This window comes from Strix uralensis, chromosome 4 (assembly GCF_047716275.1).
Source record: "Strix uralensis isolate ZFMK-TIS-50842 chromosome 4, bStrUra1, whole genome shotgun sequence".
Taxonomy (NCBI): domain Eukaryota; kingdom Metazoa; phylum Chordata; class Aves; order Strigiformes; family Strigidae; genus Strix; species Strix uralensis.
In genome coordinates this window covers 34,358,185-34,383,326 of record NC_133975.1, presented here as the reverse complement: position 1 = coordinate 34,383,326, position 25,142 = coordinate 34,358,185, and the positions used below count along the sequence as shown (strand labels likewise).

At 40.8% G+C, this 25,142-nt stretch overlaps 1 protein-coding gene across 2 annotated transcripts; it reads left to right on the top strand.

The window, feature by feature from the left end:
* Positions 1 to 385: 385 nt before the first annotated feature.
* On the top strand, positions 386 to 17,657 carry ASAH1 (N-acylsphingosine amidohydrolase 1). 2 transcript variants are annotated; one of them, XM_074866334.1, is made up of 14 exons: positions 386 to 595; positions 6,846 to 6,892; positions 7,083 to 7,173; positions 8,392 to 8,478; positions 9,479 to 9,557; positions 10,414 to 10,488; positions 11,292 to 11,337; positions 12,776 to 12,920; positions 14,105 to 14,159; positions 14,366 to 14,447; positions 15,049 to 15,180; positions 15,420 to 15,543; positions 16,101 to 16,157; positions 16,828 to 17,657. In XM_074866334.1, exons 3-14 carry the CDS (start codon positions 7,153 to 7,155, stop codon positions 16,915 to 16,917), a joined length of 993 nt encoding a protein of 330 aa, XP_074722435.1. In that variant the 5' UTR covers positions 386 to 595; positions 6,846 to 6,892; positions 7,083 to 7,152; the 3' UTR covers positions 16,918 to 17,657. The 2 variants fall into 2 exon arrangements, with proteins under 2 accessions (XP_074722435.1, XP_074722436.1); XM_074866335.1 differs by lacking the exon at positions 386 to 595 and adding an exon at positions 2,037 to 2,148.
* The last annotated feature ends 7,485 nt before the right edge of the window (positions 17,658 to 25,142 follow it).

Here is a 25,142-nt window from a genome sequence, read left to right as displayed (position 1 = left end):
TGGCATTTGAGTTCCAGGAAAAGGAAATCAAAGATATGACAAAACAGTGAAGATCAGTATGTGAGTTAAACTGTTGCTATAAGGAGTCCACTGGATATTTTCCCATTTGAGATATTCATGGGGTCTTCTTGGTGATACTGTGTCCTGGCAGTTAAGTGCAAAGAGCTTTAATTTAAGTGAAACAGAGAGAAAAGGGGAAGGAATTTGTGCAGCCTCTACTCTGGAGGAAGGAACAGATCTGGGGTATGGTAATACAGTACTGGATAGATGAGTATGAGAACACAAGGGTGGATGTTAAGTACTAGTTATCAGTGACACCAGCTGTCAGGTACTACAGTTAATGAGTAAACTGCACATCTTAAGAACCTTTTTTCTTCTGACTTAGATTTTTGAAAACTGACAGAAGAAACCTAGACAACAAAATGGAGGGCCTAAAGTACTGGTGTGGACCCTGCAGACAAGGTGTCTTTATGGGAACACAGCAGAATAGCCATAGTCGGAAAAATACGGGTACTGGAGGATGTTAACTATTCCTTAAACTGAGAATTTCTTTACCGGTGAAAGAAAACTAGAAGTACAAAGAGGCTTCAGAAAAGTAAGTTGTAAATGTATAATGTGATGATGGCATAATTTTGTCTTCAGAGCATTCAGAAAGAGTTTTTCATTTTCCAAAGTTGTCATTTATTTTCTATTGTTAAAAATGTCCTAAAAATAGTAAAGCATCTAGAGAAAGATAGTAAACCATCTAAAAGCTGTCTCTTCCAGAAATAAAAGGTGAGTAAAAGGGGTTGCAGATGTTTAGAAAATAACTGGACCAACTTAATCTGACTATTTCCTACTGTAGATAATAGTACATTCAGATACCTGCAAGTAAATACAAAATCATTGTCTTACAGGTGTTTGTCTGGGCCCTATAGAAACTACCTGATTTCCTATTTGTGAAAGATGCTCCCATGAAAATCTTGAGGTTTCTCCTGCTGTAATTTTCCTCATTTCCTAAATCCCCTGATTGGTTCTGTATCTTCTTCCAGCCGTGCTTAACTTTTCTGCCTTGGTCTCTAAAGCTGTGTGCAATTCCAAGTTTACGTTCTGGCTGGTTCCTTCCTACACACTGCTGCACACCCTGCTTTTGCCCAAGGCTTTCACACCTTACAATGCATTTCTTTTATCCTTTCCTGTTTCATAATTTCTGCAGTGCCATACAGCTTTCCAGTCAAGTATTGCCAAGGACTTCCCTTCTTTTTCTTGCCACCCCCAGTTTGTTTTATGAGACTTAATTAATTGCACAGCCAATTAAGTCATGATATTAAAGCTGTTGCTTTTTTGTGTGCTGAAAAATGTGACATATCTCAGGCCCTGCATAAAACACAAGACACAAGCTAAAACACAGGCATCCGAGAAGGTTTTTAGTATTTATTCGTGGTGCTTCCAACAACTGTTCCTAACATATACAATCATTATATGTTCATTTGCTCACACTAAAATTATGCTTCTTTATTGTAAGCTATTTGGAGTATGCACCTTACTCTGCTGCTGGCTTGTACTTGGTATTACAACAAATATACCATTTACGTATGGAAGTGAATAAATTATAGGCAACGTGCTTAGACACAGCATATCATACCCTGTATTTCTATGAGACTCACTCCAGTTGCCTGTTTCCTGCACTCTCAAGCAGGCAAGATGGAGAAAACTCCTTTTTCCTGAAGAAGGCACCTGTCTTGCATTTCACATTACCATAAAACCTGTGTAAAATCTCCCAAGGACACATAGAGTAATTAAAAATCACAATATTTACCAAGGGAAAACTGGTGCTACGGGTTTGCTCTTAGTGTTGCCTGAGAGAGGCGATTTTATTTCAGACTTTCTCGTGCAGAACTTCCTTCCTTTGAAAGTACGACTTAAAAAATCAATTCCTCTGCTTTATTGAAATTAAAAAGGAGGGCCTGGGCGGCGGCGGCAGGGCCGGGGCGGCGGCGCGCCGCCGCCTTCCCCCTCATGACAGGCGGGGCGGGGCGATGTCATGTGGGCCGCCGCACCGGGAAGCGCCGAGCCGAGCTGGGAAGGAGGATGGCGGGCTGGGGCCGGGCGGTGCTGTCGCCCACCGCGCTGCTCGTCGTGGCGCAGCTCGTCTGGGCGCCGGACCCGGTGAGCCGGGTGAGGGGAGGGAGAGGGGACGGAGCGGAGCGGAGCCCATCGCCCCCGGCCTTCTCTGGAGGAGGTGGCGGGGTGAGAGGCGGCCGGCCCCGCCTGAGGGGCTGGCGAGGCTCCGGAGGGCCGGGGGAGTGTGAGGGAAGCTGGCTGCTGTGCCGCCCTTCCCCACGCAGGGGGCCAAGCGTGCTTTGAAGTTCACGCGTGTGAATTTAAGGTAGTGTCTCGCTGCCCTCACGGACTTGGTGACTTTTAAATGGCTCCTCTGGCAAGCGGCGTGGCCGCGGTTACAAGTCCTGATGTTTATCTGGTGTGTTTTACAAGTCCTTGCTCGTTCCTGCGTTCAGTTTCATATACATCTATGATGTAAATATTGTGATGTTACACCAAAGCAGTGATTTTCAAAAGGAAAGTTGAGAAGGCATAGCTAAAAGTACATATGCTTTTGAATCTGCTTAGTGTGTTTGATACAGCTTCACCCAAGGGGAGAAGTGTAGAGCAGGTGGGCTTGGGGTGTCTTTTTTTTTTTTTTTTTTTTTTAACTGTATGGGTGAATATTTAACTTCTGGAGGAATTGTGAAGTCGAGGGTGGGGAGTTATTTGGAACAGGCTGGCTTCCATCTCCTGGGCATGTAAACAGCTGTTCTTGCTTCCTGATGAATTTTTTTATTCCTGAAGCAGCAAAGCAGACTTTCATTTCTTCCGTTTCTGAATCTCCTCATCCTCTGTGAAGAAGACAGGTTTTTAAATATCTCTGAATTTCAAAATATTCTTTTGCAATTTATCTTAAAATATTTTGGGAACATACTGCTTCCTTTATTCTTTGATGTCTCTAAGACTTTTCCTAGCAAATTATATTGATTTCAGGAAAATGACTATGGGTTTTGGGAGAGGGGAGAACTGTGGGAAAGGCTTTGGAGGACTGTGGACATCTGTATGACCCGTGTTCCCTTAGCATTCTGCCTATGCAGAATTAGGCCCTCTTCTGTGCACCCCATCCCGTCTTTCCCCCCCAAGAGCAGCTTTCCAATACTATAAGCCAGCTCTAGCTTAAAACACCTTCAGAATTATAGCCAAAAGCTTCCTGGGGTGTGGAGTGGGGGAGAAAGTGCCATCTATCAGCAAAGTCTATCATTAGAGCTTGATTTTGCATTTGATTGTACTTGGTACATCTTCACACTTGCACAATACCCACTGGGTGTCCAGGTTGCATGTTGTGCTGCTGTGCAGCCAGATATCAGGCTCGGATATGTTACTTTGGGTTGAGATGCTGGGATGCATCATTTGCTGAAGAATGAACAATGATTGTTGTTTTCCTGCGTACAGCTGGTTGGGTTCTTTCCGTTAACAGAGAACACGGAAGCTAAATGCCATGAATTACATCTCAGTGGTGCAGACTGTCAGTCCCTTTAGCTTTCGGTTAGGCCCCTTCGATCATACTGAACTTTTTGTCCAAACTGTAATTTAAATTGGCTTGGTCCCAATTTCTTCAGCACTGCAAGAGTACTCTTTATTTTCATGTTCAGAAAGGTGAGCAGTGTTGGGGCTGCTGCAGCACAATAGAATGCTGCATTGCCGTCGTCCCGTAAGGAAGAAAAATGTGTTGCACCACAGGATTCATAGACCAGAAGATGCCGAATGTAATAGATTACTTTGTCAGAAAGAACTTGAATGCCATATCCTTAAACTGTAGAATCGTGTTTCATAGCTCAAAGAGGTCATTTGATACTTATTAATATGAAGATGAGAAACACTGAATACTAAGGAAGGATGCCAGAGATGGTCCACCTCAAAAATACCTTTGAGGGTAATAAAGAAACTGCTGGCATTCTTTAGACTGGACAAGCTACATTCAGCCTATTTCATATTAATGAAAGCAGGCTAGGTTTTAAAATATTTACTCAGCAGTCATTAAACCATGCATTAATTTTCAACCTACGAGTAACAGGCAGTTTAAAACAAACAAACAAACAAACAAGGAGCATTTAACCAGCATTCAAGAATAGCTGTAGTCCTCCTAGGGAGTTCAATGCATGTTTGAAAAGCAAATTTATAGTGATGACCTCCTGTTTGGAGCCAGCTTCTGCTGGCTTTTTCTAGGAGACTAGTTGTGGTTTGTCATGTTGGAAAGTCAGGGCAATCCTCTCATGCTGGAAGGCTGCTCCTGCTTCACTCAGACAGCATTTATTGTTCCTCTTCCAGTGTCAAGGCGCTGCAGAGGGGAGGATCTCGCTGACCACAGCAGTAACTTCATAGCTGCTTATTTCAGTCTGGTGATAGTGCCTGGTGGTTTTGCTGTTGCTGTAAGAAAATTCTTTAGGTGTCTTTTTTTCTACCTTGTCATAAAAGTTTGCAGTAAGTCTTTAGCTGATTGCAAAAGGTAACAATTTTTTCTTACTCATTAGAACTTTGTGCAAAAAACCCAAAACAAAACAAAAAAATACCACTGCTAGTTTTCTGGTTGTTTTGACATCTTTTTAAATTACTGGTCATGTGCCAACACACAATAGTTTACCTAAAGAAAATGTTAATAATCTTGGCTTTCTTCAGATGTCTCAGTGCTAGCAGTTTTGGAAGATGTACGGGTTGAGGATTATTGGTTTCTTTAGCTTGCTTTATACATAGACAGATGAGAAGTCTAAAATTACTGACATGTAAGGAGGGAACATTTTCTCTGTTTCTCTCCCTTAACTCTTCCCTTACTGCTGCTTTCCCCACCCCTTTTGTGGCTTAGGTTGCAAAGGGTTGGGAAGATAAAAACAGCTTCAAATACAAGATTAAAATCATGAATCTGTCAGGAGTGACATAACATTTAGTACGTGGAATATCACTTACTTAAAATCCTCTGAAATCAGTTTGCGTAGTTGCCGCTCTTTCCTTTGTGTACGCATGGACTATACTGACAGATTAACTGAACTTTCATCCATTTTGGATAATTTTTTGTTATAGACTGTACCTGTCAAGAAGTGTATTTTGACAGCAGATATTTCCTGAAGGTCCAAATCTGTGCATGCATTGCAGTAGGATTTATATGTAATGTCACTTTTTCTGATTGATTTTAGTACTGAAGGATGGAAAATTTCACAAGACAATTGCATTAATACTGTTAAGTATTTGCTTGGCTTTGCACAAAGCCTCTGACTAATTAGTCATCTGATATCTTCCCCTATGCTCCTTGTTTTGAAACTTCCTCACTTCAAAAATTAAACAGCCTCTTGTGTTTGACCTTTTGTTCCAGCTGTGCAAAGGCTGTAACTGCACTGCAGTGAAATCTAGGAAACATATAGATAGTTCTATACCTTTGTCTCGCATGTAGGAAAACCAAAATTCATCTCATGCTTTCCCCCAGCTACTGGAAACAATGCAAAAAGAAAACACAACACACAGAAACCAATCCCACTTTAAAATTCCTGTTTCCAGTTCTAACAAATTATACCAGTGCTTAAAGTTTGTGTCATTAAGTAAGCCATTGTGTTTTCTAGGTTAATGCATTAAAAACAGATAATGTGATTAGCCCAAAGAGAATGTGCACATTAGTTAGCTTGTTTGTCCCAGATAGGTAGCTGCTAGAAATCTTGTCTCAGTTTTTACTGGAGCCAGAATGCATTATAAGGGCACACTTGTAATCTAATTAGTACAGCCAAATAAATATTGGAAATCAAGGGTGGGGAGGGGGGGAAGTGGTGGATGGATCCTGACATGGTTTTGTTTCTGTTCTGTCTCCCAAACGCTTGTGCTTTGGGAGCCTTTGTATGAGCTCCCAGAACAGCACGCGTACCTTTCCTTTTTCCTAGAGGGACATACTGTGCTCTTAGGAGCTTACTGATATGCTCAGATAGCTGGGGGACCAGAACTGGTCTGCTCTCAACTGGCTTGAAGCACAAGTGCAGCTAGTAGGCATTTGCTTTCATTTCATTGGGTAAAACATGCAATTATAATTGTGGCATGTAGATGCATATGTTTATGTATGTATATGCATGCTTTATGTAACTGATGGGAAAACACCCTTGCATTCACTTTGAATATACCTAAATATAGTTCTCAAACTTTCATTTGCAACTAGCCATGCTTACAGGAATGAAGGTAACTACTTTTTAGTTATATTCCTGAAATGCACCTCCCGTAATACTTACCACCCGTTCTGCAGTGCTCTTCCACACTAAATAAAATGCCACACCATATAGCTCATTCCTCTGGCTGAGTAGTTTGCCCAAAGTTGAGTGTGTTTTCTCTGCCCCAGCTACACAATGAAGCTTAACACTAAGCATAATTATGAATGACGCTATAAAATGAGATTGTGAATTGAACGAACGGAAAAACTGGTCCGTATTGAGATGTAAGGTTTCTGAACTTGTCTAAAGAATATGCTTTTGAAGTGCTCTTCCTTGGATCACACTGAGTAAAAATGGGTTTGGATATTTATCATAAACTTGTGGTGTTTGCCTTGGACTACATTAGGCAAGTTGTCTGAAGGGCTGTCAGACAGCACGGGGAAGTTGCTGTTTGCCCCCTACCTCTTGTCTTCTCCTCTGCACCCTTTCCAAAGTCCTAAGACCTTCTCTTCCTTTATTATTAAATCATCATGAATTGAATTAGCTGACTAGTCCTAAAGGTTTAATTCAAAACTGAGTCTGCTAGAATAATAAAGTGTTTTAACAAAGAGGCTGAATACTAATGTTGCACTATCTTTACAGTATGGAGAAGAGTGCAGGAGTAAAACATACCCTCCTTCAGGACCAACGTAAGTAATCTGATTCCACTTTTCTAACAAATTACAGAAAATAGTGATTTGCAAGTCGGAACAGGGTTTTTTTTGTAACTTGTTCCTGTTGCAGATCTAGAAAATGCTAGTTACAGGTGGGAAGCACCTATTTTGTCAAATGTGTTCTCAAAGCCGCCTTTAAATTTGAACTCTTGTACTTATCTTTCAGGTTCAAAGGGAATGTACCCACATACGTCATAAATCTTGATTTACCTCCCAGCAAAAGATGGGATAACTTGATGCACGACAAAAAGACAGAGGTATGAAAGGCAGAGCTTACTTTGAAGCTTAGCAGGTATAAAACTAGCATGTGGCCTTTTATTTTGAGAAAAGGTTTGGAGAGGAATACTTATGCTAAAGTTCTCTGAAAGGGATAATATTTCTAGTTGATTTTTCTAATAGGCTCTAGACTAGAATAATTGCATGAGTAAAACATTTTTCTGTTCAATGCTTGAGCTAGCAGCATCAAGTATAGGGGCGCTGATGTTTGGGATGTAGAGGAATAAAAACCAGCGTGGCATAAAGCAGCCTTTCATTTATCAAAGCTCTTTAGTCATGAAGTAGTACAGAATGAAGGGGGAGGAGTACACCAAAGGGACAGCCTCAGAAAACTGAAGTGAAACTGAGGCAACATCTCTTCTCCTCTGCACATTCCTGCTTCTCTCAAAACACTGCATGAAGTGATGAAATGGCAAGGGGGAAACGAAGAACTTCGTTTTCAGGGATGCTGGTTCCAGCATGGGTGCTTACACAGCAGAAATATTTTTAAAAATACTCGAGCCTATTTTATACTACTTAAACCAGCTGTTCTTCAGAAGGTTGCTGAAAATTCAATTCAGTAATGCTTAATTTCTCAAAAAAGGCCAGGTGTATCCCTGCTGACTTTGACCTTTCAACTCTGAAAGCCAGACAATTTTATACCATAATATTTATTTTAAAAGTCTCATTTAAGCCAGTGGGTGTTGGAAGGTTCAGGCTGCACCTTAAATTCTGAAAGGCTTTATCTCACATGTACTTTGGAGTTAGATCACATAGAGTGGCCATTCACATGTTGCAAACAGAAAGCATGTGCTTTTATAAGAAATTTACTGAGTGTTTTTGGCTTCAGGAACATCAGCGCTTAAGCACAGAGCTTTTAATTAACATTTTTAAAGATAGAATTCTGAGTGCAGAGTATTAAAATGTGGTCAAAGGAGCAGAAGATAAGGATGGCTTTTTCCTGGAGTTTGTTTTCTCCGGTAGAGGGACATGGTGGAGCTAATCTAGAAAAGTTATTTGAATAAAGCTTGAAGAGTGACTCCTTAGTGGGGAGTTGGGTGTGTTTTTCTCACCAAGAACACCACATTTAGCACTTTCTTTAAATATGTATTTGTTCAGCAAAATGGTTTTTTGAAAAGTATGTGAAGGAGTTCTGTTAGTATTCTAGCAATTCTTATGCTCAAGATCTTTTATTCAATAAAAGCCCTTGTTCTTTTCAGCTGAAGACTGTGGTCCAGAATATTAAAGATATAGCAAATACTTTCTTCCCCAGTGGCAAAGTTGTTGACATAGTGGATAACAAAATAGTAAGTATTTTCAGCTTCATTATTTTTTTACTGTTATGCTCTGACTACCAGAATTAGAATGCTACTAAATTGGGCAATTAAGAACTTTACAAGTGATAATTCTTCCACTTGCAGAACAAAAATGCTGTTTTGAAGAGTTACTCTGAAATTTTCCCTTCTTGGTGAAATTTTGCCTTCTTGACTACTCAGAATTCCTCTGAAACCATTGAACCTAAAATGCCATGTGTCTCTTCCTCCTCTAATTTTTTCTAAGATCTTTTCAAGTTTGGTTTAGTCATGCTAGACATGTACGGTGCTGACTTAGTCACTGTAGCAAAACACTTCACTGAAATTCTCTTTGCTATGTTCAACTCCTTTTAAACAGCAGAATAAAATCAGGTTTTGAAAACTGTAGCAAATGTCTGATTACAGGCACAACTTTGACTAGGCCTCATCTTAAAAAATAATTTGATTCTAATTAAAATAGGCTTTGGCATAGAATCAGGACGGGAGACAACCGTGTAGTGCTAGAGACAGCAAAAGGTCAAATCTGCCCCCCATCTTTATTTACAGCAGCCTTAGGTCATGCTGCCACTCTTCATTTGTATTCCTCTGTGCCTGAGTGAGGTTGACGTAAAGGTAGTATATACAGTCATACCAATGTGTGAAAGTTAGGGATTCCCTTAAACGCTGACGTCAAGCTCAGTTCCAGTTGAGCTCTTAGCATGTAAGAGTCCTACTTCACTCTGTTGCGTCTGTTGCTGCTCGTGATAGTTAAGATACTGTGCTAATCTCCACTGCTCACATGGCGGTATTTTGATAAGTAATTGTTTTTACTCTCCCTAAGTATATACTTGTCTTCCAAGTACTCTACAAATATCCTCAAGTTCTACAGGCTGCAGAGGAATTAAATACTCAATTTAACAGTCATGAGAAGGATGTACCTATTGGGGAGAGGTTTGTTTTAAGTAAAAAAATAGCGTGAATTTACACAAACAACGTCCAAAACTTTTCGTTTCAGGCTCATCTGACCGCCACACTTCCTTATCCTTTCAATGAAGAACTCCAAGGGATTGCAAATTCATCTGGGATTCCTTTGGGTAATAGTTTCCAACACTTTATTAACATAGTGGAAAATGAGAAATCCAGACTCCTTTTAGATTAGTATGTGTACCAATCTGCAGTATAGTTGTAGTCATCTGTGACTTTAACAAATAAATTAAGTAGATAAAGCAATAAATTGCATCTCACACTAAGTGAAAACAGTATTTTAGAGGAGAATGGCAATAAATCATGTAAGCCTTTCATCAGGCTGGGACTTCTCTGTAGAGCTTTGGGCGTTGAGTTTTGGGCGCTGGAGCAAGTCTCAGCTCCTGTGCACCAGAATTTGGGGGAATCCTTGATTCTCATTGGTTTCCTATTCAGCTGTGTCTGCTGTTGACATACCAAGAAGGCAAGGCTCAGTTTCATGCTGTGCTTTCTTTTCCTTGTGATCCTTGCCACATCCTGCTGTCTTCCTTCCGCACCTCCTGCAAAAGAATGCAATTCCAGGTGAGAAGTAGACACTGAATTCTTCCAGAATTGAGACTTGAGAAGGTCCATATGCTTCCCTCGTACAGGAGCAGTACACCTGGTGCTAGTCAGCAGCTCTTGTGTGGGAATAGTGGTACACAGAGTGGCTTGCTTCTTTAAAGCGAATTTTATAGCTTGTTTTGAAGGTTCCAGAGGAGGAGATAGCAATAACTGTCAGCTTTCTGTATGGTAAGGCAGAAGGCCAAGGGATTCTGATCCTTCTATTTGCCTTTCAGGAAGCTTGATTTTGCTGAACCGGTTATTGAATAAGGTTTAAACAGAAATTCTTAAGAGAAATATTATAGAATGTTGAACTTTGTAGTACGCTTTTTTCCTAACCATTTCATGGAAAAATTGTCAAACTATTGTTTCTTTTTGTTCTAGGGGAAATTGTTATTTTTAACATCTTTTATGAAATTTTTACTGTATGTACATCAATAGTGGCGGAAGATAAAACAGGTAATGCATCCCAGAATAGTGTTAACAGTTTTCTCTTATGTAGGAGAGGGTCTGCCTCAATTATACAAACAGTCCTTCTCAACTACAGGCAAGAATGTCTAGTAGAAGAGACTAAAAGCAACGATAATAAACGGTATTCCTTGAGAAGGGAATTGAGAACTCATAGGTGTCTTAGGTTAAAAAAAAAGGAAAAAATACTTTCAAAGATGGTTTGGTTTTGTTGAGGGTTTTTTGTGGTGTTTGGGGTGGGTTTTTTTTTAATAGGTGGCATTTGTTTTTCCAGGAAACACCAGCCAGACACCTGATACTTTCTCAGTGCCATGAGGGATTCTAGTGCAATCCATTTTGCATTTAGTTTCTATCTATCACAAATGTATGGTGCTAGAGAAAATCGATAGTCTGTTTTAAGAAAAGAGACTTACTGAGTTCAGCAGCCCTTATCTGCATCTGTTCCAGCTTAGGAAATTTCTGAGGGTTTCTCAGAGAGCTTACAAATGTCTCGCTTGTAGAGGAAGCTCAAGGTATTGCCGTTGCGTTAAGATAATGTGAAAAGCATCTGAGGCTGAGATGGACTGCAGTTTAAAAAATTACTTGATTTCAATTATGGCAAAACACTTCTCTGATCCAAAAACCCCCACCATTTTTCTGTACTTATGAAAAGGGGAACTAGACAATGGTGTGTTCCCTGCTTACCTTCCCAGGTATTTTTCCTGCTTACTCATTTCCTGGTTTTGTAAGATGAAATTTATGTCTCTTTCTTTAGAAAATTGTATTTGATTATTTATTTATTTATTGTTACATAGGGAAACTGTACCATGCCAGAAACTTGGATTTTGGACTCTTTCTTGGGTACGTACCTAAACTTGTGCCTTTTATTTTTATTCTTTTTAAACCCAAAGAAAAAGTTAGCTGAACTTGAAATTTCTACATGCATTCTTTGAGTCTAAATGATGACTTGGTTGTTATTAAGACTGTGACAAGTAATTCTGCATTGCACGCTATGAAAAAAGGCTAAAATGAACAAAAGGATTGTTCCGCTGATCTTGGGTCAAACTACTCCAAGCGTGTTGGGAATGACTTTGTAAAACAGTTGTGTTCCAGTGTTACTTAGTGTTTTCTCAGCTCCAGTTAAAACTGTCTCGACTCAAAGAACAGTCCCTGTAACCTTACCTCTGAGATACGGTATATCTTGTTCTTTACATGATGGGACAGAAGCATCAATTTTAGTGTATGCAGTGAATTATAGATTGGATTCGGGCTTGGTTTTGTGGTTGTTTCTTTTCCAGATTATTCCCACAGCTACTGTACTGTGCTCTACTGGTACTTTCTGTCATTCATCATTTCTACTCAGAAGCCAGTGGTCTGTATTCCACTGATTTAACATTGTCATTCATTTGGATACAAACTCTGTAGTTTGTTGCCCAGCACTGGATTCTCTTTTAGTTCTCATTTCGTACCTCATGATCAGGTAGTTCAGTGTTTGCTTTTATTATCCCAGTATATTTTGTAATGTCACTCATTCAGATGACTCTCAATGCCCAGATGGAATTTAAATGTCCATCTTCATTAAAATTCTTACCTGCCTATCAAAAACTCAGATGATGTCAACTGTGACTCCCCCTGTCCCTTCATTTGGCTTGTGTTGAACGTCTTCCACTTAGAAATACTGGGAACACGCTCCCTGAAAATTAAGGCAACTTTCAAAGCTGTTCCCAAAACCTGGATTGTTTTCAGAGAATTTAATGGTCTTCTAGGTGTTCTTTAGCACCCTTTTGCCTAGAAACTGTTCTGGCTTATTTTACAAACTAGAACTGGGACTTCCCTTCGTGTAGAGACAATCCAGTAGTACATGGTTTGTTTTCTCCCTTTGAAAAGTAAGAATTTGAGGGAACAGGCTCATTCTGCTGCAGAAAAAGCTACCCATGCTTTCAGGGTACAGTAGGCTTGGTGTTACAGGCAGTACCCGTAGCAGCCTCCCTTTGGCAGCAGGAATAGAGCAAAGTTATGTGTGTTCAAAACAAACCAGCTGTAATGGCGGTGCTGTTGAATACTGAGTAGTATATTTGCTCTTGGTTCATACAAAACTTGGTTCTTTTCACTGACTGCCTATGCCTTTAGACTTTCTGGCTGTTCCTTGCTGGTGCTGCTCAGGTAACTACTGAGCAGTGGTGTTGGCTGACATGAGTAAGATCAGAGGAGAGGCATCACACACAGGAAATCTGCGTGCTGTGAAGTTTCAAAAGCTATGGATGGAGGGAAGTTTCAAATGCTGTACCGTCTCCTGCAGGTGGGATGTTAAAAATAATTCCTGGACTTTAACTCGGGAACTGAAGCCTCTAGTAGTAAACTTGGACTTCCAAAGAAACAACAAAACAGTATTCAAGTCTACAAATTTTGCAGGATACATAGGCATGGTGTCTGGAGTCAAACCAGTAAGTATGAGGAGAGGGTCTTGTCGGTTTGTTAATAATGCTTCAGACTTTCCTTTAAGATATAAATTTTCCTGCTTTCAACCTCTGCCTTGGGATGGTTTTTAATAAATGACCTCTTAATTGTGGTACACAGTATAGCTATTTGAAGAAAGGTAAAAGAAACTGCACTCTTCCTTGTAAAAGGAAATTGCCTAAATGAAATATTTATGTTTGGACAATTCTTAAAAACGATGTTGAACTCTGAATACGAACAGGAGTGAATACAAAGTGCTAAAGTGGTTGGAGTTTCTTGCTAGCAAATAGATATTGCTGTGATCCCAGAGGTGAAACGGCATACTTGTGCTGTTTTAATTCCTTCTCCAATCCTTCCTGGAAAATGAGTCCTGCATTGCAAGATTTTAATTTTTTTTTTTTTTTTAATAGGCACCTGAAATCTGGGGTTAATCTACATCTTAAAAAACAGCATTATAGAACTTTACCAGGTCTCCAGTTTACCACAACTCCTCCTTTTCTACATGCTCTGCCTTTATTCTCTGTTACAGGTGGCCCTTTTCATAGTAGAGCACTTCTGACATAAATCCCTGCATTGTATCAATTTATTTTTGTCTTCTGGTCAAATGAATTGGGAAGAGTCCATGCTGAAAATAATCCAGTGTAGCTGAACTCCACTTTTCCTCTGAAGGAAACACTAGTTGAAGACTGGGATTTGAGTTTGAATTGCATGTTGCAAGTAGTGTGGATTGAATTGTGTACAGCTGCATGCCCATGTGAACAGCAGTAACATATCAGGGTGTACTTAGCACTGGGACTTAAAGATCTGCTTTCAGACTACAGTAGTATTCAGAGGTCTGAGAGTATACAGTAGGGGAAGGAAAACTGGTAATTCAGTGATGCAGCAAGGACCAAGAGAAAAACGGCCGCAGGCTTGACTTAGCATAAAAGCATGGTTTGCTGCATTGCTGTGCCAGGTCAGAAAACTGTCAATTATCATTTCTACTTACTCAAGCAGTGATAAATTAGGTTCTTCTCCACATGGGCTTGATCTTGCAGCCCATTACTCAAAGGGGAAGAATCCAATGAACAAGAAGCTCAATTGGCATATAAATTGCAATGTTGCCTCTTGTTTATTACTGGTTTTAATGGGTTGGCGATGGATAAAGGTTGGCTTGTTTAATGCTTTTCAGGACTTGTTCACCCTGACAATGAATGAGCGTTTCAGTCTTGATGGTGGTTATGTTGGTGAGTAATGCTCATTTCTTTCATTATTTCTGGACAAGTTTTCCAGACCTTGGGCATACCCGTTACCTTAACAAACAGGCACACAAATGGTGAAAAGACTGCAGATGAGTAAGACAAAACACAGTTCATTTTAAAGTCTGTGAGAGTTAGAATAGTGTGAGTGAACCTTCTGAAAACAAATTATTGTAACCAGTGATATTTTGCAGGAATCTTCGAATGGTTTCTTGGTAGAAGAGATGGTATGTGGATGGGCTTTCTTACAAGAACAGTATTAGAAAATGCTACAAGGTATTCCCCCCCACCCTCTAAATATTCTACAGCTTTAATCTGCTTTGCTTTCAACTAGCGTGAATAATGTAGATGTACGCTTAGTATCTAATGATAGAGAATCTTCCTAGAAGCCTTAACGTTAAATAGTTCTGATTTTGCTGGTACACTGTGGGGGAGGAGGCATCACACATGATCCCTTAGAACCCCTCAAATTGTTCTCAGATTTTTTTTTTCTCCTAATGAACCTATCAGTATCTGAATGCATAACAACTTTCTGTATCAAAACACATCCAACAGGTAGTAGTATATTATAGGAAGTAAACAGAAACAAAGCTCTCATGCAGTAAATAAATTCAGTGGAATATGACACAGCATATCATCATTTTATTCCTGTTTTAAATGCAGAAAAAGTGCAAAGAGCACCTCTCAACAACCATTCTTGAAGTACAGAGTGGAGGAGCTTTGCTTAAAGGTGTTTCTTCATTGTGATACAATCTCCTCCTATGTGCATAAAAGGGGAAGTAACTACCCAAACTTTTCCTACGTCTGTGAAACTCCTTCTTAAGTACTTGAACCATTTATAGCATTTAATAGTCCAACACTACTTTGTTATCTGCAGTTACCAGGATGCAAAAGAGAAACTGGCAAAAACAAGACTGCTGGCTCCAGCTTACTTTATACTGGGTGGAAAAAATTCTGGAGAAGGGTGTGTGATAACTCGTTCCAGGACAGCTACTCTGGATATCTGGGAGTGAGTATGCTTGACCTGACACCTGATTCAGCCTTCCAGAAGAGGACAGGTTCCACCAATAATTGTGTCCTATGTTTCTTGTGACTCCTGTTGTGCAAGAACTTGCTTCTTTAGCATCATTGAAAAATACCACAGCAAGCCTAAAAAAAGTCCGGCTGTATATAGTACATACTATATATGTACTTACTACTTAGAGAATACTTAGAGAAGCAAAACACAAATATATACCTCTTTTCCAGCCTTGACATCAAGAAAGGCACGTGGTACGTGTTAGAGACAAACTACGATCGCTGGAAGCCTCCGCTAATCTTGGATAATCGTAGAACACCTGCAATGAAATGCCTGAACCAGACAATGCAAGAGGTAAACATCCTCTGAATACCTCATCTTGCTGTTTTGAAACTCCCACGTTACAGTGCTGACCTGACACAGCCAGGAGCATTCAGGGCATTACAAGCACAGCTGTAATGACAGAAGTGGCTAACATTTTTGTGACAATTTGTGCTTCTGGGTAATAAAGTACCAGCTGGCTCTTTACACAAATGTGCTTTAGTTTTAGGCTTTCTCTTTAGCTAGGTGGGTTTCCTGCAAGCATTTTCTGCAGCTGTGTATGCAGGGGGATAAACCTGGACATACTTTGAGAGAGATTTTCAGTGTTTCCTAGGCTGCTTTCTCTCCAGTGAAATTCAAACACACGTTGTCAGGCAGCAAACACTGACACTTGAATGTCCCATGCTGTACTGAGATCTGGTCTGCTCAAGTTTTTGCAACCCATGTTCTTCTGATCTCAAGATGTATGAGTATCACATACTCTTAAAGCTTTGTCTTATTATCTAATTGAGCAGTAAAAAAGTTACAGTTCTCAGCATTTACACTAACAGGTTCATGTCCATTAACATCAATGTATTATTTTCTTTCAGAACATCTCCTTACCGACAATTTATGATGTTCTCTCCACAAAGCCTGTCCTCAATAAGGTAATGCTTCTATTTCTGCGGAAAGTTTAGAGTGGGGGGCAGACTACTGAATACTGTACACCTGAGGAGGAGGTCACAGTGGTACATGCAGGGCTTTGTTAGGTGAAAACATGCACGTAAAAACGAAACAAATTCCACATTACTTTGTAAAAGCAAAATGTAATTGCTGGAATAGCTGTTTTCTAAAGGCCCTACAGCTTTAAAACTCCCAAGTAGCCTGAGCCCTTTCCTCATAGCTGGCTCTGGTCTGAGGCATCATTTGCACTACAGGCATCTTAAGGACCCTTCTAACCTGAATTAACCTGTGATACATGCCTTTGTAAGTAGCATGAAATAAGTTAATATACTGATGATTTAGGGATACTACAGGCATGTGCTTCTTGCAACAGAGGGTGTTTTAGTCTGAACTTGAGGGTTTTGTGTTAGGAAAAAAAAAAGATTAAAGGGGTGAGAAGAGTTTTTAAGTGATAAAGTTTAGTTACTCTATTAAGTGGAGGCAGCATTCTTGGCTGAGGACACAAGATTGCATGTTACTGACTAAATAAGAGAAATGCTCGTTTTAGTTGAACTGTTCAGCTAATATCAGAGATAGTTTTTCACTAATTGCTGTAATGAGGCTTTCTCTTTTTTTTCCTTTTCTTTTTCCTTCTTACTCCCACCTGCCTGTTAGCTGACTGTGTGCACAACGCTGATGGCTGTGTATAATGGTCATACAGAGACTTACCTGCGGGAATGCCCAGATCCCTGTAGCCCTTGGTAGTCCTGTACCTTTCCTGTGTTGGAAGCTGCTTGTCTGAATTGGAAGTCCTCCAAGAAAAAGTACTTCTGGAAGAAGATTCCTCAGTCTAACTCCTTTCTTCAGAAATCCAGTAGCTATATAGAAATGTCAATGAGCTTTTAACAGTGGAGGACCCTATCTCACAGTGGACTTTCTTGCTTCCTGATCAGCAGTTCTGCTGATGAGAAATGTATCCTAATGAATGTCTGGTTTGATTTCAGCCATTTCTGCCAAATGAGTTCAGCAGTTAGCTCTAGATCTCTTCAGTCGTGACAGTATTCTTGGTTTGGTTTGTTGTTGGTTTGTGGGTTTGTTATTTTTTTGTTGTTTGGTTGGGGTTTTTTTAGGTTACAATACTTCTAAAGCACACATGAGTTAAAATGGCACCTACCAAGCATGAAAAAGAATTGGGTATAAGAAGGCAATCTGGGACAGTACAGTTCTGTTATTCTTTATGAAGCACTTAAGATGAATTGTTAGTGTTCTGGTCCAGTATGAGGATATGTCTAAGATGCTCTGTTATAAGATAACCTACCAAGTGTCATACCTAGTCACAGAAACAGGGTCTTGGGGAAAATATCTAAAATGAGATCTGAGCCAAAACATGTCTTTTCACTGATTTATAGATCTTTTGCTGAAGCTCACTCTTGGCCTGTTAACACATTTTTTTTTTAATATATATTTTTCTGTTCTCTCAAAAAAATAAACACTAATACAGTAAATATTTTTAAGAACTGCTTTCTTTGACTAAAGTACACATGCGCTGATCTCATACCTCAGTGGAAGTCACCATGCATGTTACATATCATGTGGCAGAAAGGGCATTCACTTCCAAATAGACTGATTTTAACAGTGTCTGAAAAGCTGATAGCTTTCTTAAACTGACAGTTAAAGCTATTACCGTGAGGGGAAGTAGCCAACTACTGATAATGGTTGGGTTGTTTGGGGGGATTTTGTTTTGTTGGTTGGTTTTTGGAAAGTGGGAGAGGGAAGCTAAATCAGACCACACCATTGGCCAGAATTCAAATTAGTAAAGGTCCTTTAAAAATAGAAATACACTAGGAAGCAGATAATGTAGAAGGCAGTAGTTTTATCTGTGTCATGGTCTGCATTGCTGGGACTAGTTTCCAGTGCCAACTCTCGTGTTTTATAATGCGCAAAGAGAAGACACTGGAGAGTAAGCTTAAGGGCTGGTATATATGGTAGTTCACTTGTAATCTTTCCTTAACCATCCTAGGAAAGAGGTGTAATTCATATTCCTATAGAGCCATTAACTTAAAGTTGCCACTGGTGTAAAGGAAGTGTTTGCTGTCTCTGGTTTCTGCAGAGATGGTATTGCATAAGGCATTCTAACTAAAACCTGCAAGTTCATGACATCCAGTCACAATGGGATTCTTGATAGCCAGGATATGCAGAACGGTATTGGTGTAGTGCAGAAGTTCAGAACAGAGGATACTATAGTTTTGTGTTCCAAACAGTAAAGGCTACTATATTTTTTTAAATAATTGTAAATTTAACAGAAGTCTACAGAAGGGGAAACAACTTACTGCCTATAAATCTGAGATACAAAGTCAACTTTCATCCAAGTATGACTGGCTAAATTTATTTAGTATTGCTTCCTTTTCTAAAAGAAATACTAAAATTTCTCCAAGGCTTTTGATATGGTTCCCCACAGCCTACTCCTAGAGAAACTGACATGTTATGATCTAGACAAGTGGTCTGTGCAGTGGGTGAGGAACTGGCTGACAGGCCACACCCAGAGGGCGGTGGTAAATAGCTCCTTTTCAAACTCGGGTCTCCCAGGGATCGATATTGGGCCCAACACTGTTTAATATCTTCGTAAGTGATCTGGATGATGGGATCCTGATGAAGATTGCCGATTATACAAAACTGAGTGGGGAAGTGGACACTTTGGAAGGCAGAGCCACCCTGCAGAAAGACCTGGATAGTCTGGAAGAGTGGGCTAACTCCTTACGAAGTTCAACAAGCACAAGTGTAAAGTCCTGCACCTGGGAAAACATAATCCAGGAGTGCAGCGCAGGCTGGGATCCACCTGGCTGGGGACCAGCTCTGTGGAAAGGGACCTGGGGGTCCTGGTGGACAACAAGCTCAACATGAGTGAACAGCATGCTGCTGCGGCACAGAAAGCCAATGGGATGCTGGGTTGCATCAACAAGGGCATCACCAGCAGAGATAAAGAAGTCATTATCCCACTCTGCTCAGCGCTTGTCAGGCCACACCTGGAATACTGCGTTCAGTTTTTGTCCCCACTATACAAAAAAAGATGTGGACAGGCTGGATAGGGTCCAGAGGAGGGCCACAAAGATGATCAAGGGACTGGGAAGCCAGCAACATGAGGAAAGGCTGAGAGAATTGCGTTTGTTCAGCCTCGAGAAGAGAAGGCCTAGGGGAGACCTCATCACCATGTTCCAGTATTTAAAGGGTGGCTACAAATGGAGACTCCCTCTTTACAAGGAGTCACACAGAAAAGCCAAGGGGTAATGGGTACAAGTTACTCCTGGGGAGATTCCGACTGAACACAAGGAAAATTTTTCACAATGAGAACAATCAGCCATTTTTCAAGGTTCAGCTGGACAGGGTGCTGGGCCATCTTGTCTAGACCATGCTTTTGCCAAGAAAGGTTGGACCAGATGATCCTTGAACACCAGCCTGGTATTTGATGATAACCTTTAATCATCCCTTGTTTCAGTAACTAGGTTACCAGCTTACAGCAAACTCTGTTCATGTTAGAGGTCTCCCTCCGTAAACACTTTAGCAGCTGATAAAGAAACATGGCTTCTGGTTGAAGAAAATGAAGCACTGATGTTCTAGGCCTAGAACAATGCCTGTAGTAGCATAGCAGGAAGCAATTCAGAGGGGTGTAAAGCACTGACAGATTGAGAGGACACAGAAGTCAGCATCCCATTATTTAAACTGACATTAAAAAAAAGGGCTAGTCTAGTTGTATGTCTAATTTTTTTTTAACTGCAGTATGCAAGCAGAAGCATGTTAGCATGATTGTACTACCAGAATCCATTTTTAATCTCAATCATGAATGTTGAACCTATGTAAACTAAAATCAACATAGCAGCATGATTTAGATTAGGGAAAAATGCATGTATAGCGTGAAATGCAGCTTTTGGGACATTTGATTCATATAAAATGGTTAAACCAAGTCAGATGTTACAGTCTGTACCGTGAAGAGCACATCCTATGCTTCTGAGTCTGAACCTTAATCTGGTAGGGGGTTGTTCAGATTGATTTAGAATTAGTTGCATAACAGCCATAATCAAATTACTTTGTCATTTAAAAATAAGTTTACTTACTTAATTAGTCCTGTCCCACTTAAGCATATGTGGAGCAAGGCAGTGTAGACTATTTACAGTCATTAACTAATGAGCTTTCAGTATGTCCCTTGTGCAAGACAGTCCACATTTCCACACTGGAAATTGCTTTACAATTGCAAAAGCACAGCTAAACCCCATGGATGTCCGTCCAGAGCCTGAATGCCTATGCCTACCATTGTCTAAAATAAACAAAGCTATTTAAAAACAAAAACCCCAACAAGCTGTGTCTTACTGTGTCTGCCTTCGTATAGAAAAAGTGATAAATGTGATTGCTTATTGATTTAATTTTCATCTGTCAACTCTGAAAGCACTTGTTCTGAAGGTCTTCCTCAAGCCCAACAAAATGTTTAATTTGCTCTTGTTACAAATAGACATCCACTTTTAACATCAGTTTACTGCCTCCCCCCTGCTGCTGCTGCCCTAAGCATTGTCATGGAAGCTAAAACCATTTCACTGAAGAAATGTATACAGCCACTTGCAATTTGAGGATTTAATTTAGCTTTTTTTTTTAAAAAAACAGACACAATGAAAATTGGTATGTTTCTTCATTTGGTGTGCACGTAGTTGAGGTACCTCACAAACACCAAGAGGGTGGTCTGATTTTTCTTTTTTAGGTTTGATTAACATACTTTTTTATTATTATTACTGCGTAGTCTAGCTCTATGAAGAAAAGACAGTCCTTTAGCTTCCAGCAGATTTTTACTGTTGTATGTAAATACAAAGAGTTAATCCAGTTTATTCTGAACTTGATTAAATAAGGGATTACAGGAAAGACAAAGCATTTGTTTGGGCACTGACATTTAAATGCAAAAAATGTCAGTTTGCCAAGAAAATTTTACACTCCTACAACTTAAGAAACCAATGCAGTGAAGCCCGAAACCATTTCAGAGGAAGAAAGAATGGTGTCTCGCATGTCAATAAGCAAAATGTTGGTAGCTAGTGAGGACAGGACAATCCAGGAAAGGCATTTGATTTCATCAAAAGCAAGCAGTAGTTTTGGGACACACATGCAAGTGAGTTTGCATTAGAGTCAGTTCCAAGTTAAGGCCTTGCTTAGGAGCAAAACTCCATAGCAGCAGCCACAGATGTCCTGGAAAGTATCTGCAAGGAAGGCAGCAAGAGTAAGTAGAAGCCTTGAGCTGGAGCAAGCAGGCGTGATGGAGAGTGGACTGACAGGGAGCAGCGGAGAGCTTTAGGCAGGCACTACAACTAACAAACTACTCCTCCCTCCCAGCACAAACACCTGTCCTACACAGCCAGCTCGTGGGGCTACAGGTGGAAGGAGAAAGAAGTGTGAACAAAAAGCTCAAAAGCTTAGATTTCACCTTAGTGGCAACAGCTGGCAAATGACCTGCTTATGCCACAGATCATCAGATGGATTCTTCTGCTTTTGGAGGTGAGAAGGGCACACCCAAGCTCTCCAAAGCAGCAAAACCTCTCATCCTTTGCACCAGAAGAACAAGATGAGCCAGAAAGAGTAATGCTCAGTCAAGGCAGTGGCAGAAACCACACTTTGCCTTAGGAAGAAAACTCCAGATATTTATGCATTTTATAAGAAGCTGCCTTTGACTGTTAAAAGAGTCTGGAAACACAGCATACCAATTGGCTAAATACTGTGATCAAGAAGCAAGCAGACCATGCAGTTGCTCCCTCTAAGTCTGCCTACCAGTTTTTCAGATCATCGTAACTTGCAGTATCAAAGATTTTAAACGTCTTTTGTAGCTAAGTCTGCTCCCACACTCTGTTACTTGGAGAGGACAATCATTATAAAGGAGTTAGTCTGTTTACATACTGAGAAGCACTGTACTCAGGACATTTTCTGATCTACAGTGAATCAGCTCTGAACTATATTAATTGTATATAGGACAATCTTGCTCAGTCTAATTTATTTTGCAAAGTGTGTTCTCCTAGGTCAAGGGTTACGCATGAGCAACAGAAGAATCCCACTAGTAAGGCTGTCTTTGTTGGGTATTCTGGATTTAAGGTAACTGCAGTCATAAGGCTTGCTTAATGTTTTCCACTATTAGTCTTGTCTGTCTTTGAATCTCACTGAGCTTTCTCTATTAGGCAGATACCCAATGTAGAAAAAAATTCATCCCTGGACTTTTCCCTCTTCATATTTCAGTGAAAATGGTTCATCTTGTTAAGAAAGAGAAACAAAAAAAAAAAAATTTTTTTGCTCTGTAGTAAAAAAAGATACAAGCATTGAGTTGTAGTGAAGTGCTGAAGTGCCATCTTGGTTTTTAAGCGGAACTTTAATTCAGGTACCTAGAGGTGTTTGGATTAGACATAGCCTTTTCTGAGGCTACACCCACCATCTGAATTACACCAGTATTTAAACCTTTGAGTAGCTATATATAATTTGCATAAACTTAGTTCCCAAAATGCTATATCTGCATTGCTGCAAGAGATGGACATGCACCATCCCCTGAGAGCTGGAAACAGTTCTCTTAAGACAGCCACGTCCAGCTGCAGAAAGTATGCTTTCTGCATGACCCAGGTGAGGAAAAGAAACAGAAGCAACTGGATGGAGAGGGGAAAACAGGGGGGAAAGGGGGGGGGAAGAGAGGAGCAGGAGCCAGAGTGTCAGGACATGTCAGAGGAAAGAGAAGTAGAACAGGAAGACAGCCGAGAGTGGCAGGCTGTGAAGATCCAGCAACTGCAATGTATATTCTTCTCCTGACCCCATTAATCCCTATATTAAGCACTCCTTTGCTGTCATCTGAAACCCCAACCAAAATGTGCCTCCCCACCCGCAGCAGATGCTGTTACCACATTTTTTCAAATTATGCTGAGAGACAGTAGATCTAAACTAATCCTCTAAGAAAAGAACATTGAAATTAAAAATACATATTATCCCAAACACTGTTCTTTAGATTTAAAAGCAAGATAAGTTACATTAGAAGTATACTAAGGCTGTGAAGCATCCAGAAGCCAACAAGCGTAGCAGCCACTCATTCCCTTTCCTTTTTGAATGAGTCTCTTTGTATGATCCCAAAATTCCTTTTACAGAGATCCCTTGTTTCCCTCACTGCACAGGACAGGCTGCATTCTTGTGATGAATGAGGGTGGCATAATAAAGGAGAAAGGCTTCTGCTTTGTTCCAGCTTTCAAGACTGTAAATAAGATAATGCCTTGCAAGAGAAAGGATGGTGTTACAGACCAGGGAGGTTTAAGTATGTACTGGGGCAACTGAATTCTCACCCCTTTTCTGCCAGGTGCTGCACAGGCAACCCAGTAGGTTGTGTTGTTTGGCCAGTACCTGGACTGTGATACCCGTGGTTGTATTTTGGAAGTACTGATCACAACGGCAATCAAGACAGAGGGAGCTCTGCTGCGATCCTGTAAAGTACTGTAAAATGTATCCTAATTTTTTACATCTCAGTTCAGGCTCTCAAAATTATCCAGCACTCTTGATTTCAAATTCTGTACCTCAGAGCTCACAGAATCATCTAGGTTGGAAAAGACCTTGAAGATCATCCAGTCCAACCATTAACCTAACACTGACAGTTCCCAACTACACCATATCCCTCAGTGCTATGTCAACCCGACTCTTAAACACCTCCAGGGATGGGGACTCCACCACCTCCCTGGGCAGCCCATTCCAACGCCTAACAACCCGTTCTGTAAAGAAATACTTCCTAATATCTAGTCTAAACCTTCCCTGGCACAACTGGAGGCCATTCCCTCTTGTCCTATCGCTTGTTACTTGGTTAAAGAGACTCATCCCCAGCTCTCTGCAACCTCCTTTCAGGTAGTTGTAGAGGGCCATGAGGTCTCCCCTCAGACTCCTCTTCTCCAGACTAAACAACCCCAGTTCCCTCAGCCGCTCCTCGTACGACATGTGCTCCAGACCCTTCACCAGCTTCGTTGCCCTTCTCTGGACACGCTCGAGTAATTCAATGTCCTTTTTGTAGTGAGGGGCCCAAAACTGAACACAGTAATCGAGGTGCGGCCTCACCAGTGCCGAGTACAGGGGTAAGATCACTTCCCTGTCCCTGCTGGCCACGCTATTTCTGATACAGGCCAGGATGCCATTGGCCTTCTTGGCCACCTGGGCACACTGCTGGCTCATGTTCAGCCAGCTGTCAATCAACACCCCCAGGTCCCTCTGACTGGCAGCTCTCCAGCCACTCCTCCCCAAGCCTGTAGCGCTGCTGGGGGTTGTTGTGGCCCAAGTGCAGCACCCGGCATTTGGCCTTATTGAAACTCCTACAGTTGGCCTTAGCCCATCGCTCCAGCCTGTCCAGGTCTCTCTGCAGAGCCTCCCTACCCTCGAGCAGATCAACACTCCCACCCAACTTGGTGTCATCTGCAAACTTACTGAGGGTGCACTCGATCCCCTCGTCTAGATCATCAATAAAGATGTTAAACAGGAGTGACCCCAAAACTGAGCCCTGGGGGACACCACTCATGACCAGCCGTCAACTGGATTTAACTCCATTAACCACAACTCTTTGGGCCCCTATAACACAGGCATGATATCCTCTGTCCTTCTAGATATCAGGAAGATTACAACATAAACTAATCCAAAAAGAGGTCCAAAGCCCTCAGACAAAGTTGATTTACTTCGATACCAGCATGCCTTCACGGATCATGGAATTAAGCAATTCAGTGAGATCACCATAGGAAAACTCATGAGAAAATGAACGATCTCAATGCAAGGTTTGGATGGTTCACAAAATAAGCTGGGCTCAGGACCACACACTGAGTGCTGAACATTAACACCCCACAATGCAGAGATTTTATGAAAGGGCCAGCATGGGAAAAAAAGAGATGTGATTGTGTGATTAAGAGCCCTGTGTGATTAGGGCAGCAGGTTACATATGGGCACTTACTATAATCCTGGTGTTTTCTTAT